This window comes from Phacochoerus africanus, chromosome X (assembly GCF_016906955.1).
Source record: "Phacochoerus africanus isolate WHEZ1 chromosome X, ROS_Pafr_v1, whole genome shotgun sequence".
Classification (NCBI taxonomy): Eukaryota; Metazoa; Chordata; class Mammalia; order Artiodactyla; family Suidae; genus Phacochoerus; species Phacochoerus africanus.
In genome coordinates, this window is record NC_062560.1 from 17,632,790 (window position 1) to 17,648,698 (window position 15,909).

The 15,909-nt window shown below is 44.2% G+C and overlaps 1 protein-coding gene across 7 annotated transcripts in view; it reads right to left on the bottom strand.

Annotated features, from left to right (window-relative positions):
• Positions 1-15,909, bottom strand: part of PHKA2 (phosphorylase kinase regulatory subunit alpha 2) — an 81,514-nt gene that overhangs the window by 19,055 nt on the left and 46,550 nt on the right. For all 7 annotated transcript variants that reach the window (XM_047763997.1, XM_047764000.1, XM_047763999.1 and 4 more), the window contains 6 exons: positions 7,737-7,871; positions 6,986-7,095; positions 6,453-6,597; positions 6,118-6,196; positions 2,608-2,777; positions 1,662-1,835 (listed from right to left, as the gene is read on the bottom strand). In XM_047763997.1, coding sequence (XP_047619953.1) covers positions 1,662-1,835; positions 2,608-2,777; positions 6,118-6,196; positions 6,453-6,597; positions 6,986-7,095; positions 7,737-7,871 — 813 coding nt within the window. The remainder of the gene's footprint in view (positions 1-1,661; positions 1,836-2,607; positions 2,778-6,117; positions 6,197-6,452; positions 6,598-6,985; positions 7,096-7,736; positions 7,872-15,909) is intronic.

Consider the following 15,909-nt stretch of genomic DNA (forward strand, 5'->3'; position numbering starts at 1 on the left):
CATATTTATATTAGAGAATCCTCAGAAATCCAAGGAGCTTGCCAAACCATGGAAAAACTCAACTAAGCAGGTGGAACAAAAAGTTGGAGCAATTTCCCTCAGAACAGAGCAAAAGACAAAGACATGGAAGACAGAAGAGAAACAATAAAGACTTCTCCAGAAGGTCAACACTGGAATCACACAGTACCAGAAAGAGAGGACAGAAAAAGTATAGGGAAGGAAGTGAGTCAAGAAACTTTTCCAAAAAACTTTACAGGAATGAAAAATATAAACTTCCAGATGGAAAAGACCTACTGAATAGCCAACACAGTGGATGAACGTACACCCAGAAAAGGTACATCATTGAAATTTCAGAACCTGTAAGTAGAGAAAGCCCTAAAAAACTTTAAAGAGAATAACAGTTTGTATTGAAGGATTAAAAATCAGAGTGAGTTTAGATTTCTCAACAGCAACGGTGATAAACAAGAAGACAAAGCAATGCTTTCAAAATTCTGAAGTAAATTTCTTTTCCATCTACATGTCTATATCCAACCAAACGCTCAGTGGATATAGATTTGTAGATACTGTCAGTCTTGCAAGGTCTCAACAGCTTTACCCACCATGCACTGTTTCCTAGGAAACTACTAGATGTTCTCTACCAAAAGAAGACAGTAAGATAAGTAAGAAGAAAAGCTGAGATACAGAAAACAGGATAGCCAACAAAGGAGACGAGGAAATCTCAAGGAACTCTCCAGGATGATGGTAAAGGAAGATCCTGGGATGAAATCTCTATCCCGGACATAGAGGGCAACCAGGCCAAAAAGAGCAGTGAGCTCCAGAAACGAGCAAGTTGAGGACTGTTACCACTGTACCATTTTTTAAACCTACTGAAACTATCCTAGAATGTATTCCACCAAAGAAAGAAATTTAGAAAGGGGAACATGCCAGAATCAAGAAACAGGGAACTCAACTGAGGAGATAAGCAAAGAAGATTTCCAAGGATTACAGCAAAGACAAGTCCCAGGATACCAGGTATGCAGTAGGCCTGGAGTGTAATCAGCCAGGTGGAAGGAGACTTGTGGACGCTAAGGAAAGCAGTGGAACCAGTTCATACATATGATTGACCTTGTGGGAAATTGTATTGCAAGGCCATACAATGGAAGGTATAGAAAGGAAGCAAAGCAAATTAAAAGATAGTGCAACTATTAACTTTGGAAAAAGCAAAAAGTTAAAATGATGATATAGTATACTATGATACTCAGTTGGAAATAATATTTGCATACATACAATGATTGAAATAGTGAATAATGATTTAACTGAACCTTAATACAACTGCATGGATAGGTTAGGGCAAGTGAAGCAGAGGAGTGGTGATTTAAGTCAGGTCAATCTTCACCTGCATGAGACAAAGTCAACAGATACTGAATAAAGTCAATGCATCAAAGACAGCAATATATACAATTATTCTAGAAACATGTAAATGCCAGAAGAAACAACTAAGAGTTGAAAGTGGTTGCCTCTAAGTAGAAGGACTAGGGACAGGAGGTGAGGCAAGAGGGAAGAGGTAAGGCAAGAACCAACTGCACTTTGTTGTTTTTTAGGATTCTTTGACTTTTACAATATGCTCTTGTATTACGCTGATAAAAGTTATCTTAATAGGCAGGAAAGAGTTAATGACATACATGGAATTTCCAAACCCTTTGCTTTTGCCATCACAGAAAGTATATCCCGAGTGGAGTGGATGGCACTGAAAACATGGCTGTCCTCTGTCTTCTTACAAAGAGGTGGCAGATAACACTTCAAGGATGTGCTTTGCAGGAGGTGGTTGATATACTGGTCAAGTTCATCCTGGCTTTCTGTAATTACACAGGTAAGAAAAACAGCCAATGAAAACAACCTGCAGAAATAACCTAAATGCATAATAGTGATTATGTGCAGCATGAATTACTGAGTAGATTTAGTGGACGACAACATTTTGATACAGGTAGGTATTCGATTCCTATCCCTGCAAAGTAAAGAGATTTGTGTAGAAAAATGCATGTGTTTACAAAGTTATTGTTTGGAAAAACTTCATCCTAGAAAAAGAAAATACAGGTCAAGATGGCGTTTACATCACATCGTCCTAAGATGAGCAGACAACCAGAAGGCCAGCAGCCAACGTCTCTCAGCTTTTGGTTTTAACTTATCATGCATGAGCTAAGCATTATGGAAGCCCTAGCCCCAACGCAATGTACTATCTAAAAGTAAAAGACAGGTCACTTCGACCCCAAACCTGGCTCAGTTTGAGAAATGTTATATACCTAGGATGTCATCACTTACATCCAATCAAAACCACATCATTCTACCATCCTTTGAAAACTCAAGCAGTGTGTTTCTGTGTTTATATTTTGTGAAAAACCCTCACTGCTGAAAATCTTTGTTCCTCTAGGTTTAAAAAAGCCCCACTTCTGCAATTTAGGTTTTCACACTGGCATTTTATTCATCCTAATACGTGAAATCTTCCGAAGTCTTTCTTTTGTTATGTTAATTACCAATCACTTTCTGTGCTTGAGTTTTAGGGCAATTTTACCACAGTGCCAAGTTTAAGTCAATTCAGTGAGCCACCTGCACACGCATTCCAAGGCATACCTTGATTACAGGGGTCTTCCACATATCCTCCCAGATCTGAATCGCTATCAGGACTGAAGCTCCCTTCGCTGGCATCGTCAAACAACTTCTCATCACAGTCTGGGTCCAGGAAGGTCAGATACGTGTAGAAAGAGGTGGTGAGAAATTCCGAAAGACTCCCTAATTTTACTCTGTGAAGGAGACACTATGTTAGAGATAGAGTTGCGTGTGGACAAACTTCCACTATGAATCATTGAGAGACTTCAACAACCAGGTGGCGCTTCTGCCAGAATCAATAAAAATGTCACTCTGCAGATTGCCCCATACAAGTAGTCAGCCAAGAAATTAAAATGAAAATTCAATAGCAAGTATGAAGTGGAAGCAGGCAGCATATTAAAAGCCGTAAACGCATCATGCTGATCTCTTCCTCCCAAACCCAACACAAATACAAATCTATTTTACTGAACCAACAAGTTTTACAAAACATGTTGAGTGAACCACTTTAACTAGAACCAATGCTTGGATATTTTCTGCCCTAAAACAACTGGACCAGAGCAAAACCACAAGCCCCGATTCTCTGGGTGCACTTGTGCTACCCGTTATGAGCTCCTGCTGTGCAGTCACACAAGGGGGTGGGGTGGGTAAGTGCTGGGAGAGGCATGTCTCAGAGCCCAAGTTCTCTCTAGAAGGAACGCGATGGGAGGGTTAGCCCCAGATCTGAATGGTGGCCCAGAGTGGCCACATTACAGTATCAGGCTGGGAAAAGTTCCACTGAAAACTGGGAACTGAGTTTGGCAGCGCGGGGTTCTGCTACAAAGGCAGCAGCCTCTGAGTTCCCGCTCCCCTGAACCTGGGTGTAAATGTTTAAATGGCTTAGTGTCAGAAGAGTAAATGGGAGCATGCAATGCAAATGAACTCGCAGGTGTGGGAGCTTCAACAAGCAGGGGGGACTACGTCAAGAAATGTAGCCGGAGGGAAAGAAAAGGCTTCCCTTGCTAAAGTAAGAAGTTCCCCTGGCCTAGAGCTCTGGGGCCAGTTCTATTGTTTTGCCCTGAGGTTAGGGAACAGAAGGAGGTAAGGTGGTGCCAAGGGTACATTTCTCTTTGATGAAGTTGAAAGGAATCAGGTCAAAGGCAGAAAGGCAGTTAAGGAAATTTAAACCCTTCTGATAGCAAGCTTCCCCAGGTGGGTCCAGAGGGTAGAGTCTGGCATGCAGAGTGAGTTTGGCTTTTAAAATACCCTCAGACCTAAAAAAGAGCCAAAATAAAATTCAACTTTAATTATGAAGAACTTAGCAGGAAAGATAGCCACTGGAGCCTGGGCATTCCTGCTTCTTGCTATGGTTCTCTAAACTGTTTACCACACTCTGGGGATCCAGGAGGCCCTGCTGACTCCTGTAAGCCCCCATCCAGCTCAGCATGGTGGTTGGAGCCTGGCTCCTAGATCCACACGGAGCTTCTGCACCTACCGATCTTGTGTCCCTGGCTCTCTGAGTCTACAGGTCCTTGCCCATAAAATGGGAATACAGCCCATGGGACAAAGTGAAGACAACATGGACAACACATATAAAGCAACAAAGAACACACTGCAAATGCTCAACTAACTGCACGTGGTATCCTTTTGACAATGATTAGATTTCAATTCAAGAATTTATTTTGGAAAACAGTTAATTATGGGCATACAGTATTGTCTCTCGATTATGATGCCACATGCCAGGTGGTAACTTATCCAAGCTAGAGATAAAATGTATCAAAGTGGATGCCAGCTGCAGTTATGGCACCAGCCCTGGGATGCAGATAGCAGAATGCTGGGGATGGCTTGCTGACACTCAGGAGAGGCCAAGAGGAGCTTGGAGCAAGGGCCACTTCAAGTCTACAGCAAAACCTGCAGCAAGCTTGGTGCCAACCCTGGTGCTTAGAAATACAGTGACTCAGCACTGAGGACGTCAGGCCAAGTGAAATAAGCTAGTCACAGAAAGACAAATACCGGATGAGTCCACTTAGATGAGACACCTAGAGACAGAAAGTAGATGGTGGTTGCCAGGGGCAGGGGTGGGGAAACGGAGAATGGTTTAATGGATACGGAGATATCGTTTTACCAGGTGAAAAGAGTTCTAGAGATTGGGTGCAAACAATGTGAATCTACTTACTGCCACTGAACTGTACACTTTAAAATGGTTAAGATGGGGAGTTCCTGTAGTGGCTCAGAGGTAGTGCACCCAACTAGTATCCGTACGAATGCAGGTTCAATCCCTGGCCTCGCTCAGTGGGTTAAGGATCTGGCGCTGCCATGAGCTGTGGTATAGGCAGCAGCTCTGATTTGACTTCTAGCCTGGGAAATTCCATATGCCACAGGTGTAGTCCTAAAAAGACCAAAAAAAAAAAAAAAAAAAAAGTTAAGATGGCAAATTTTATGTTATATATATTTTACAATTTTAAAAAAAGACTGTGGTAGTAAGGTCTCTGGCATGCGAGGAGGTGAGAAGGGTTGACTTCAACTCCCCAACACTGAGCAGCTGGGGCCAAACAGCAGTCTCCCCGAGCCTGGCAAAGGCCACACATTACTCAAGCGGGCTGCACACTGAGGTTCTCCTGGGGCTCTTCTGGCACATTCTAGGAGATTCAGAGAGGTCACAGGGAATAGATGCTACAGAGAAATCCTCTGCCTTGTGACAGTCATGGGGTACAAAAAAGAAAGGGGTTTCCATGGGAGGTGAGCCCCCATCACTCAAGGTGCTTAACTGTACTACTGGGGAACATCGGCTGTACTGTGGGCCTGCCAACTGGAAGGGGCGTGATTCCACTCAGGATGAGGGGCAATGGTCTAGGGAGGCCCATTCAGGCGCTCTGCTCTGAGGGCCATGAAGGGATTTGTAAAGTTCTAGGCAAACTCAAGTCCATTCAAGGAGTGATCTGATCATTGAGCACGTGCCAGATCCTAGGCCCTAGGTGTTGTCTACCACAGCTTTTACTAGGAACAGACCGAGCATCCGTAGGTGCTCTCTGAGAGCGCCACTTTGGAGGGACTTGATACATTCATCTCTCTATGCCCCAGGCCTCCTGGCGCCCGTAAAAGCTTCACAATCACCTACCAAATGCTGCTCAGAGATCGGTCTAGTTTCACATGGTTAACTGCTAGCTCAGATGTTTTGACCTCCTTTTTATTCTAAAGGTCTGTGCGTCTATGTTCAGCAATTGATAAGAAAAATGGGAGAAGGGCAGCAAAAGAAAGGTCAATGTTACCTTTGTTTTTTAAAAAATCACAAATTGGAGTTCCCGTCATAGCTCGGTGGAAGCGAATCTGACTAGTATCCATGAGGACACAGGTTTGATCCCTGGCCCCGCTCAGTGGGTTAAGGATCCAGCATTGCCATGAGCTGTGGTGTAGGTCACAGACACAGCTCCGATCTGGCGTTGCTGTGGCTGTGGTGTAGGCTGGCAGATAACAGCTCTGATTCGACCCCTAGCCTGGGAACCTCCATATGCCGTGTGTGCATGGCCCTAAAAAAAAAGAAAAGAACTCACAAATTACCTAGCTCCTCCGAAGTATCCATCCTCTAGTTTTCTAATTGTAGAAAGAACAGCAGAATGAATGTCCGAGCCATCATTTGCTAAGGAAAAAGAAAAGAAAGTTGAATTAGTTTACTTAATCTGGGAATACTTTTTTGGGGCGTGCACTGAAATGTTTTCATCAACACAAACTCGTTAAAACATGTATGACCTAGAAGGTTCCTGACCTAAGAAACCTAATTGCCAAGAACCCTCTTCGGTACTTAGCTCTGTCCATGGGACTCATTTTAAACAGTTTAAAAAGGGCCCCAAGCCCCAGTGGAACATGCGTCAGGCAGATCAAGTTCATGGAGTTACTGAGCATGGTGTGGGTGATGGGGAAGGTGAGCGTGGGTCTGCCTGTCATCCGCCAGCAGCTGCACAGGTAGGCCAACTCGATCCTCAGCATCTCCACGATCATCTCGTTGTCCAGCGCCAGGTAGAAGTGATGCTGGTCGGTGAACTGCAAGTCAGAACAGGCCAGGTGAAAGGCTCTCCTTCATGTCCCTCGACACGGCCCCAGCTGTCATCCACAGCAGCACTCAGCCTTGCATTCTGTCTCCAGAGAAGAGGCTCGATCCTGGCTGCAGTCCACCCCTCATCATGGGGCTCTCCTCTCGATCAGACAATTTGATCTGTCACCTGCCCAGAAGCTGTGGCCACTAATGCAGAAAGGAAAGGGGCCCAGCTACATCTATTTACAGCTCCTCAGATGGGAACTGGGTGCCATCTTATGTCTCCACCTGAACACATGCATGCACACTCTGCCACATTCAAAGTAGCTCACCGGATAGAAAAGAGAGTTTAATAAATGGATACTTATTGGTTTGCTACTGGCCTGCTCGTCTCACCTGGGGGGTAAAAGTGAAAATCTGGTTCCTAATCACATATAGTTTAGATGTTCCAAGGACACCAATGTGCCGATACGGTCGCCCACTCAATTTCATATTCTTATTTCGTCCTATTTGGAAAGAAAGAGAAATTGGAGTTACAGCAAATACAGTGATATCTAACTCACCCGATTCTGGCTAAGACTGGCCTTATTTATATGCTATATAACTCACTCTGGGGTCTGGTTTTTCTAATAGTCATGTCCTTCTTTGGGACAGGGATGAATTTAAAGCAGATCCCACCCCCTTCTTTTCACGCATGAGGAAGAACAGCACCTGATGCAGCATCTATATGAAATGAAACTATTAAAAGGATCTTATTAATGTTTACCTTTTACTTATTTAATATTGGGCCATAATCCTAAACAAAGTCAGATTTTAAAAAAAGAGAACCCCTCTCCATCATGCATAAAACTTAGAAACATTATCAAGACACAAATGACTGCTCCAATTACGAATTTTCCAAGGTGGCTTCTTATTTTATGAAAGAGCTGATGAACCACACGGCCGACCCGTGACAACATCTCCTGAACGGGCATGAGCAGAATCTGCTTTTTGGCCATTCCTCTGCATGTGGAAACAGTCAAGCCCCCTGCTTTAGTGCTCTGCCCAATTCTTTACAATTTACACGTATCACAGTCTCCCCCAGACCCTAAACTTAGAACCGAAATGCCCCTTGGCCAAAAACACTGTGCTCTTTCCCCAAACCTACCCAGCTTGGCATATATGTGACTAAGAATCCGGCCTGGCTGGACTCGGATTGGGTGAATATCAGCAATGCTCTGGACGTTCACCCCGTGTTTCTTCAGCAACTCCTTAATGTGGTTGTTTTCTGCCAAAACAGTCACTGTGAACAAGAACGTAGCATCTACGTTAGACAGTGGCCCTCGTTGTTTCACGTGGATACACGCTGTGCTCTGCTCTTGTCTCTGGCCTGTGGCTGACAGACACTTGAGCATGTGCTTCACATGCTGAGAGGTTTTGAAAGGGACAGCACTTGTCCAGTCGCTCTTCCTGGTTCTCTCCGGCCTTGCCTCCCCTCAGCGCCCACGAGGCATGATTATCATGCATCCTCGATATGAAAGACAGTCTGATAAGAGACTTTTAGAAACGGTTGGTCTTCGGCGGGTCCCAAGCTGAATTACCCCATCTCAAATGATGGCTTGCCTCCCTCTGGGTCTGCATTTATTCGAAACCTGTCTTGGGTTCTTTGCACGTGGGGTCAGGACTGGAAATAGCTCTGCAAGGGTGATACCTGGAGACGTCTGTGCCTCTGCTCTCAAAGACAAAAGAGCAATGTGGTGTGTGCTAGCAGAGGATGGTCTGATTGAGGGCATTGGTCATGCTCCAGAGAGAAGGAAGAGTGGGCCTACTAGAGGGTGGGCTAGTGGGGCGGGCTGGCCCACTGGGAAGCTCGGCAAAGGGCCTCCTGTTGGTGGGGAAGAGGTACCCCAGAGCTGGGCCATGCACCCCCATGGGCTGGCCTGGGCCCCAGCTCCAGTGAATGAGGCTGGGCGACTGGCTCTCCATCAGGCAGGGAGCTCCAAGTGCCTGGGATGTGGGGGCCCAAGTGGGGCTCAGGCTCCCGCATCTGCTGTACCAGTACTGCTGGCTTTTAACAGAAGGGACAGAGCTTTGGCAAAGGAAGGCGTCCTGGGGAGGGCACTGGAGAGAGGGTGTTCTGGCCACACAGAGAGTAGATGGTACGGCGGCCGGATGCAGCAAAGCCTTTGAGGACCTAGCGGGGCTCCAGGTGGTGCTCGGGCCAGGGGGAAGAGCCTTGGTTACTGTTAAGGGAGCCCCCTGAGCCCCATCATTGTACCTCCAGGCTGGTGGCACCTGAACGTAAGATACATATAAATGCCATTGAGACCTGAATGTCACCTCCCTATATTTACATAGCACATGATGCTTTTGCAAAGTATTTTGATATCCATGATCTTATCTGAACTTCACAACAAGGCCCTGAGGGGAAGCCTTACTGCTCAACTAGTCAGCTGGAGGCGAGCAGGGACTGGAAGCTAACACTCTAAGCCCCAGCAAATGGGAACATCGGCCAGGCAGGACGGGGTGAGTGGCTTCCCTTAACATCTCTCTCTTCAGAAAATTCCAACGCTGTGCAAAGATCCACACATCTCAGAACCACACAGTGCTCACTTTGTAGAAGTGACTCTTTTACAGCAGTGATTGACCGAGACCTGCGAGCTTGGTGATCTGATACAGCTGCACGCAGAGAAGGTTTGGAAACTGCACTTCTTTCTAGGCCAGAGCCTCTGCTATTTTCTACCCTGTTTTATTCTATCGCATTAAAAAAAAAAAAAAAAAAAGCGGTGCTCAGGATGCATCAACGCATCCCAGGCTGCAGGTGGCAAAGTGGCCTTGTGGACTTACAGGATCACTTAGCAACATGCGCTCTGGTGATGGGCAGAAACTGTGGGGTCAGGCTGGATCAGGCCACCTGTATGTCAGAACTGGGTTCAAACCTCTAGCTGTCAGCTCGGGGTCCTTGAGGGATAGGTTAACCCCTTGGCCTCATGTCTAACAGGGGGTGATAATCATGATTGTCACAATTTCTACCTGATCAGAACGTTGTGCTGGTTGGGTGTATCTCTCGGCTGGCCCAGGGCACAGTAATGATTGGGTGATGACCTGCACGGCCTCTGCTTCCTCACGGCAGGTACCGAAAAATGAGCCTGTGGCCACAGAGAGGGTTGCCCTTCATCTGTTCAATAACTGCTTTCAATGTATTGAGTGCATATGTGTGAATCAACACAGAAGCTACAAAAATGATATGGGCTTTGTCCTTAAGAAACACGCATGGGAGCGCCCATTGTGATGCATCAGAAATGAATTCTCCTAGGAACCATGAGATTGTGGGTTTGATCCCCGGCCTCACTCAGTGGGTTAAGGATCTGGCATTGCCGTGAGCTGTGGTGTAGGTTGCAGACTTGGCTCTGATCTGGCGTTGCTGTGGCTGTGGTGTAGGCGAGCGGCTGTAGCTCTGATTAGACCCCTAGCCTGGGAACCTCCACATGCCATGGGTGTGGCCCTAAAAAGCAAAAAAAAAAAAAAAGAAAGAAAGACAGACAGTCACACACATGTACTTTAGAGGGTACAAGGTGTAGACACAATGTACTATGATACCAGCTGGTATATTAGTCACTCTATGAAGCTTGTGAGTTCCTGGGGAATCCTCCCTAGGAGCAAAAATATGGAGAGGAATTGGCCAGCTAGGCACATACCAGGCCTGGCCCGGCACTGAGGGATTTCCCTGTGGATCTCGGTTCCTCTCAAGACCACCCTGTGAGAAGGCACTGGTCACGAGAGCCTGAAGCACAGAGAGGTGAGGTCACATGGCTAGGCAGAGACAGTGTTGCAGCAGTAGCCTGGGCTAGACGTCCACCTTTGTGGAAGAGTTGCTGGCTGGAGAGGACGGGAGACAGGTAGAGGCAGGTGAAAACATGGGCCTGGAGCAATGGGAAGAAGTCAAACCACCAAGGGAGGAATGAGGGAACCCTCACTTGCTTTCACCAAGGTCATGTTCTACTTTTTAAAGAAGAGCCGTTGTGAAAAATGATGCTCAGTGAAGCACTTTGTCCCACTTGCAATCAAGGTTTAGATTCAAGAAGACAGTCGCTTTGTAGAAAGTAACTTTATGATTGGAAGCTGCTGAGTTACATACAACATATTTCACTAAATTGATATATGCCAGAACACATACATATGCAGTTTTTAATTAAACAGGAAACTAGGGAACACTGTGCATTAAAATTAACATTGGGTATCAAGGAATGAAGATGGCAGAGTAGTAGGATGTGGAACTCACCTCTTCCCACAAACATATCAAGAATACATCTATAAACAGAGAGGTTCCCATACCCTGGGAAGTCCCCTCACTAGTGCAGAGATCAGTGGGGACAGAAAAGGAGCTTCAGAGGCTCGGAGGAGAACGCAGCAACAGGTTTGTTGCAGGCAGGACAGAGAGAGACTACAGACATGGTCCATGCCACCACCCTGCATGCGCCAGCCTGGATGTGTATCTGCTGGTTACGGATGGGGGCTGGGTGCTGCAAGGTGGGGTTCAGAGAAGAGACCCAGGGAAAGGACTGCTGCTGGCTGTGTAGAGATAGTCTGAAGGGGCGAGAGTGTGAGGAGCCGTGACCACGGCTGCTATAGAAGCGAAGCGCCACTGTTAAGTGGTGTATGGAGGCAGGGCTGCCACTGCAGCCTCTTTTCCCACACACTGAACCCTGCCTCCACGGGCTCTAAGAGAGGCTCCCGCCTGGGCAGGCTTGCACACCCTGGCTGCCGCCTTGGCCCCCTCCCACCTGGGCAGGCTCATACCCATGGCTGAGGTGGGGCCAAGGGCAGTGCCAACGCCAGTGTACTTTGTGAGCCCACACAATGGCTGAAAGGTGACAGCAAAGCACACCCACAGGGGAGCAGCTCCAGTGGAGGAATACTCAGTGGCTCCTCTCCCAGTGGGAGTGCTCCAATCCCACCTCCCTTGCACTGCAGATCCAAAACGCAGCTCAGAAACAAATCTGGGGGCTTCTACTCCAACAGCTAGTGAGCAGATCCTGCCCCTGACAGGGCAGTGACAACCACAGAGCAAAGAGGAGGCCATGTTCAATATCCAGTGCAGGCTCTGGTCACCACAACACGTCACACCTCCTATCAAGGGGATAACAACCAGCACACACAGAGGAAAGAGGTAATAGGCATCCATACTAAAAAACAGCCCTCACACCAAAAGTATTAAACCCACACAGGCTGCACAGGGAACATTACCACATAAAAATGCCCTCCAAGACCACAGTAGATAACTGTTTCTACTAAGCTCATGGAGCAAGAGAAATATAGGTAAAATGAAGAAGCAAAGGAACAACTCCCAATCAAAAGATTGAGAGAATTCACCTGCAAGAACAATGAAGTAGACCTCTTCAGTCTAATAGACACCAAGTTCAAAAAGGAGATAATGAAAATACTGAAGTAATTAAGAAAGACTATTGACATAAATTCAGATTACTATAAAAGGGAGCTAGAAACTATAAGGAGGAGCCAAGAAAAACTAGAGAATTCATTTGAAAAGACAAAAAAAGAACTAAAGACTATGAATAGCAGAAAGGATAATGCAAAGAATGAAATAAGTGACCTGGAAGATAGAATAATGGAAATCACCCAATCAGGACAGCAAACAGAAACCCAAATTAAAAAAAAAAAATAAAAGCAATATAAGAGACCTATGCAGTAATATAAAGTGTGCCAATCTATGCCTAATAGGGATCCCAGGAGGAAAAGAGAAAAGGGGATTGAAAAAGTATTTGAAGAAATTACGGCTGAAAATTTCCCAAACCTAAAGAAGGAAACAGACATCTAGATACAGGAAACACAGAGGGTTCTGAATAAGATAAACCCAAACAGACCCACAGCAAGACATAATATGGTAAAAAAAGGCAAAAGTTGGGAGTTCTCGTTGTGGCACAGTGGAAACAAGTCCGAGTAGGAACCATGAGGTTGCAGGTTTGATCCCTGGCCTCGCTCAGTGGGTTAAGGATCCGACACTGCCGTGAGCTGTGGTGTAGGTCGCTTGGATCTGGTGTTGCTGTGGCTCTGGGAAAGCTGGCAGCTGTAGCTCCGATTAGACCCCTAGCCGGGGAACCTCCATATGCTGTGAGTGCAGCCCTAAAAAGGCAAAAGACAAAAGACCAAAAAAAAGTTAAAGAGAAGATTCTAAAGGCAGCAAGAAAAACAAAGAGTTAATTACAAGGTAACCCCCATAAGGCTATCAGCTGATTTATCTACAGAAATGTTGCAGGCCAAAAGGGAGTAGCAAGATATATTCAAAGTCCTGAGAGGGAAAAATATGCAACCTAGGGTACTCTATCCAGCAAGATTATCATTTAGAATAGAAAGAGAGATAAAGAATTTCTCAGACAAGCAAAAACTAAAAGAATATCAGCAACACTAATACTAATATTGAAAGGTCTTCTCTAAATAAAAAAGAAGCAAGAATCTATAGGAAAGAGAAAATTACAGTTGGCAAGCAAATCACTTTAATAAGCCAGTACACTGATTTAAAAAAAATCAAAAAATTTCTGTGAAAGTGATGATAACCACAATGAAGAGCAAAAGGATGAAAATGAAGATACAAAAGAGGACATCAAAATCATAAAATGTGGGAGAGTAAGAAAATATAAATTTTTTTTCTAGTCTAAAGCAAGTGGATAAGGAAAGGGTTAACAAACTTGAAAAACGGTGCAAGAAGAGAACATAAGCATAATTCAAAAGAAAATCATCAAACCACAAAAGGAAAAACAAAAAGGGACAAGAAGAAATAGAAAATCAACAGGAAAACAAGGTTTATATGGCAATATATACCTATCTAACAAAAATTACCTTAAACGTCAATGGACTAAATGCTCCCATCAAAAGACATATAGTGACACTGGATTAAAAAAAAAAAAAACAAGAGTCTACAATATGCTGCCTACCAGAGAACCACCTCAGGGCAAAGGAAACACAGATTTAAAGTGAAGGGATGGGAAAAGATATTTCATGCAAATGGAAATGACAAGAAAATGGGGTGGGGGTATAGCGATACTCATACCAGACAAAATATATTATAAAACAAAGGCCATAAATAAAGATAAAGAAGTACATCACATAGTGAGAGAAGAATCAATACAAGGAGAGGATATTGCAATCATCAAAATTCAGGCACCCAATATAGAAGCACCCAAATACCTAAAACAAATACTAACAGACATAAAGGGAGAAATTGACAAGAATACAATAACAGCTGGAGGCTTTAACACCCTACTCACATCAATGGACAGATCTCTGAGATAGAAAATCAATAGGGCATCAGAGATCCTAAATAATACAAAAGAACAGTTAGACTTAATTTTTATCTTCAGGATATTATACCCCCCCACCCCAAAACAGAATATATATTCTTTTCAAGCACACATGGAACATTCTCTAGGATTGACCACATACTGGGGCACAAAATAAGCCTCAACAAATTTGGGTATAGAAATTATTTCAAGCATCTTTTCTGACCACCAAAGCATAAAACTAGAAATCAACCATAGAAAAAGAAATGAGAAAAAAACCAATTACATGGAGACTAAACAACATGCTACTAAAAAACCATTAGGTCAAACGAAATCAAAGAAGAAATTAAAAAATACCTTGAGGCAAATGACAATGAGAACACAACCATACAAAAATCTATGGAATGCACCAAAAGCAATTCTTAGAGGGAGGTAGATACAAGCCTACTTTAAGAAACAAGAAAGGAGTTCCCGTCGTGGCGCAGCGGTTAACAAATCTGACTAGGAACCATGAGGTTGCGGGTTCGGTCTCTGCCCTTGCTCAGTGGGTTAACGATCCGGCGTTGCCGTGAGCTGTGGTGTAGGTTGCAGACGCGGCTCGGATCCCACGTTGCTGTGGCTCTGGCGTGGGCTGGTGGCTACAGCTCCGATTCAACCCCTAGCCTGGGAACCTCCATATGCCGGGGGAGCGGCCCAAGAAATAGCAACAACAACAACAACAACAACAGCAACAACAACAACAACAACAACAAAAAAAAAAGAAACAAGAAAAATCTCAAATAACCTAACCCATCACCTAGAAGAATAAGAAAAAGTACAATAAACAAAACCTAACGTCAGCAGAAGGAAAAAGATAATAAAGATCAGACGGGAAATAAAGATTTTAAAAAGTAGAAAAAAATCAATAAAACCAAGAGCTGGTTCTTTGAAAGGGTAAACAAAATGGACAAACCTCTGGCCAGGCTCACCAAGAAAAAAGGGGAGAAGACTCAAATAAACAAAGTGAGAAATGAAAGAGGATAAATCACAACTGATACTTTAGAAGTACAAATGAGAGGGAGTTCTCTTGTGGCACAAGGGGTTAAGGATCCAGTGTTGTCACTGCAGCAGCTTGGGTCGTTGCTATGGCACAGGTTCGATCCCTGGCCCGGGAACTTTCATATGCCAAGGGTGCAGCCAACAAAAACCAAAAACCAAAAACCCCCCCACACCCCTAAAAGAATACAATGAGCAATTATATGCCAATAAATTCAACAATGTAGAACGGACAACTTTCCAGAAACATACAGTGCACCAAAACTGAACCAAGAAGAAATAGATAATATGAGCAGACCAATCACTGGCAATGAAATAGACTCTGCAATAAAAAATATTTCCTACAAACAAAAGTCCAAGACCAGATGGCTTCACTGGGGAAATCAACCAAACACACAATGAACTTATACCAATCCTTCTCAAACTCTTACAAAAGACTGAAGAGGAAGGAACACTCCCAAAGACATTTTATGAAGCCTACCATCACCCTGATACCAAAACCAAAGACACTACCAAAAAAGAAAATTACAGGTCAATATCTTTGATGAATATAGATGGAAAAAATTCTCAACAAAGCACAAGCAAACCAAATTCAACAACGCATAAAAAAGATCATATACACAACAAAGTTGTATTCATCCCAGGGTCACAAGGATGGTTCAACATATGCAAATCAATCAGTGTAATACACCACATCAACAAAAGAAAGGACAAAAACCACATGATCGTCTCAATAGATGCAGTAAAAGCATTTGATAAAATTCAACAACCATTCACGATAAAACCCTTATGAAAGTGGTTATAGAGGAAACCTACTTCAACAGAATAAAAGCTATTTTTCATAAACCCGCAGCCAACATAATACTCAAAAGTGAAAAGCTGAAAGCCTTCCCACTAAAATCTAGAACAAGACAAGGAAGATAAGGATGCCCACTCTTACCACTTTTATTCAACAGAGTATTAGAAATCCTAATCACAGCAATCAGACAAATAAAAGAAATAAAAGGTACT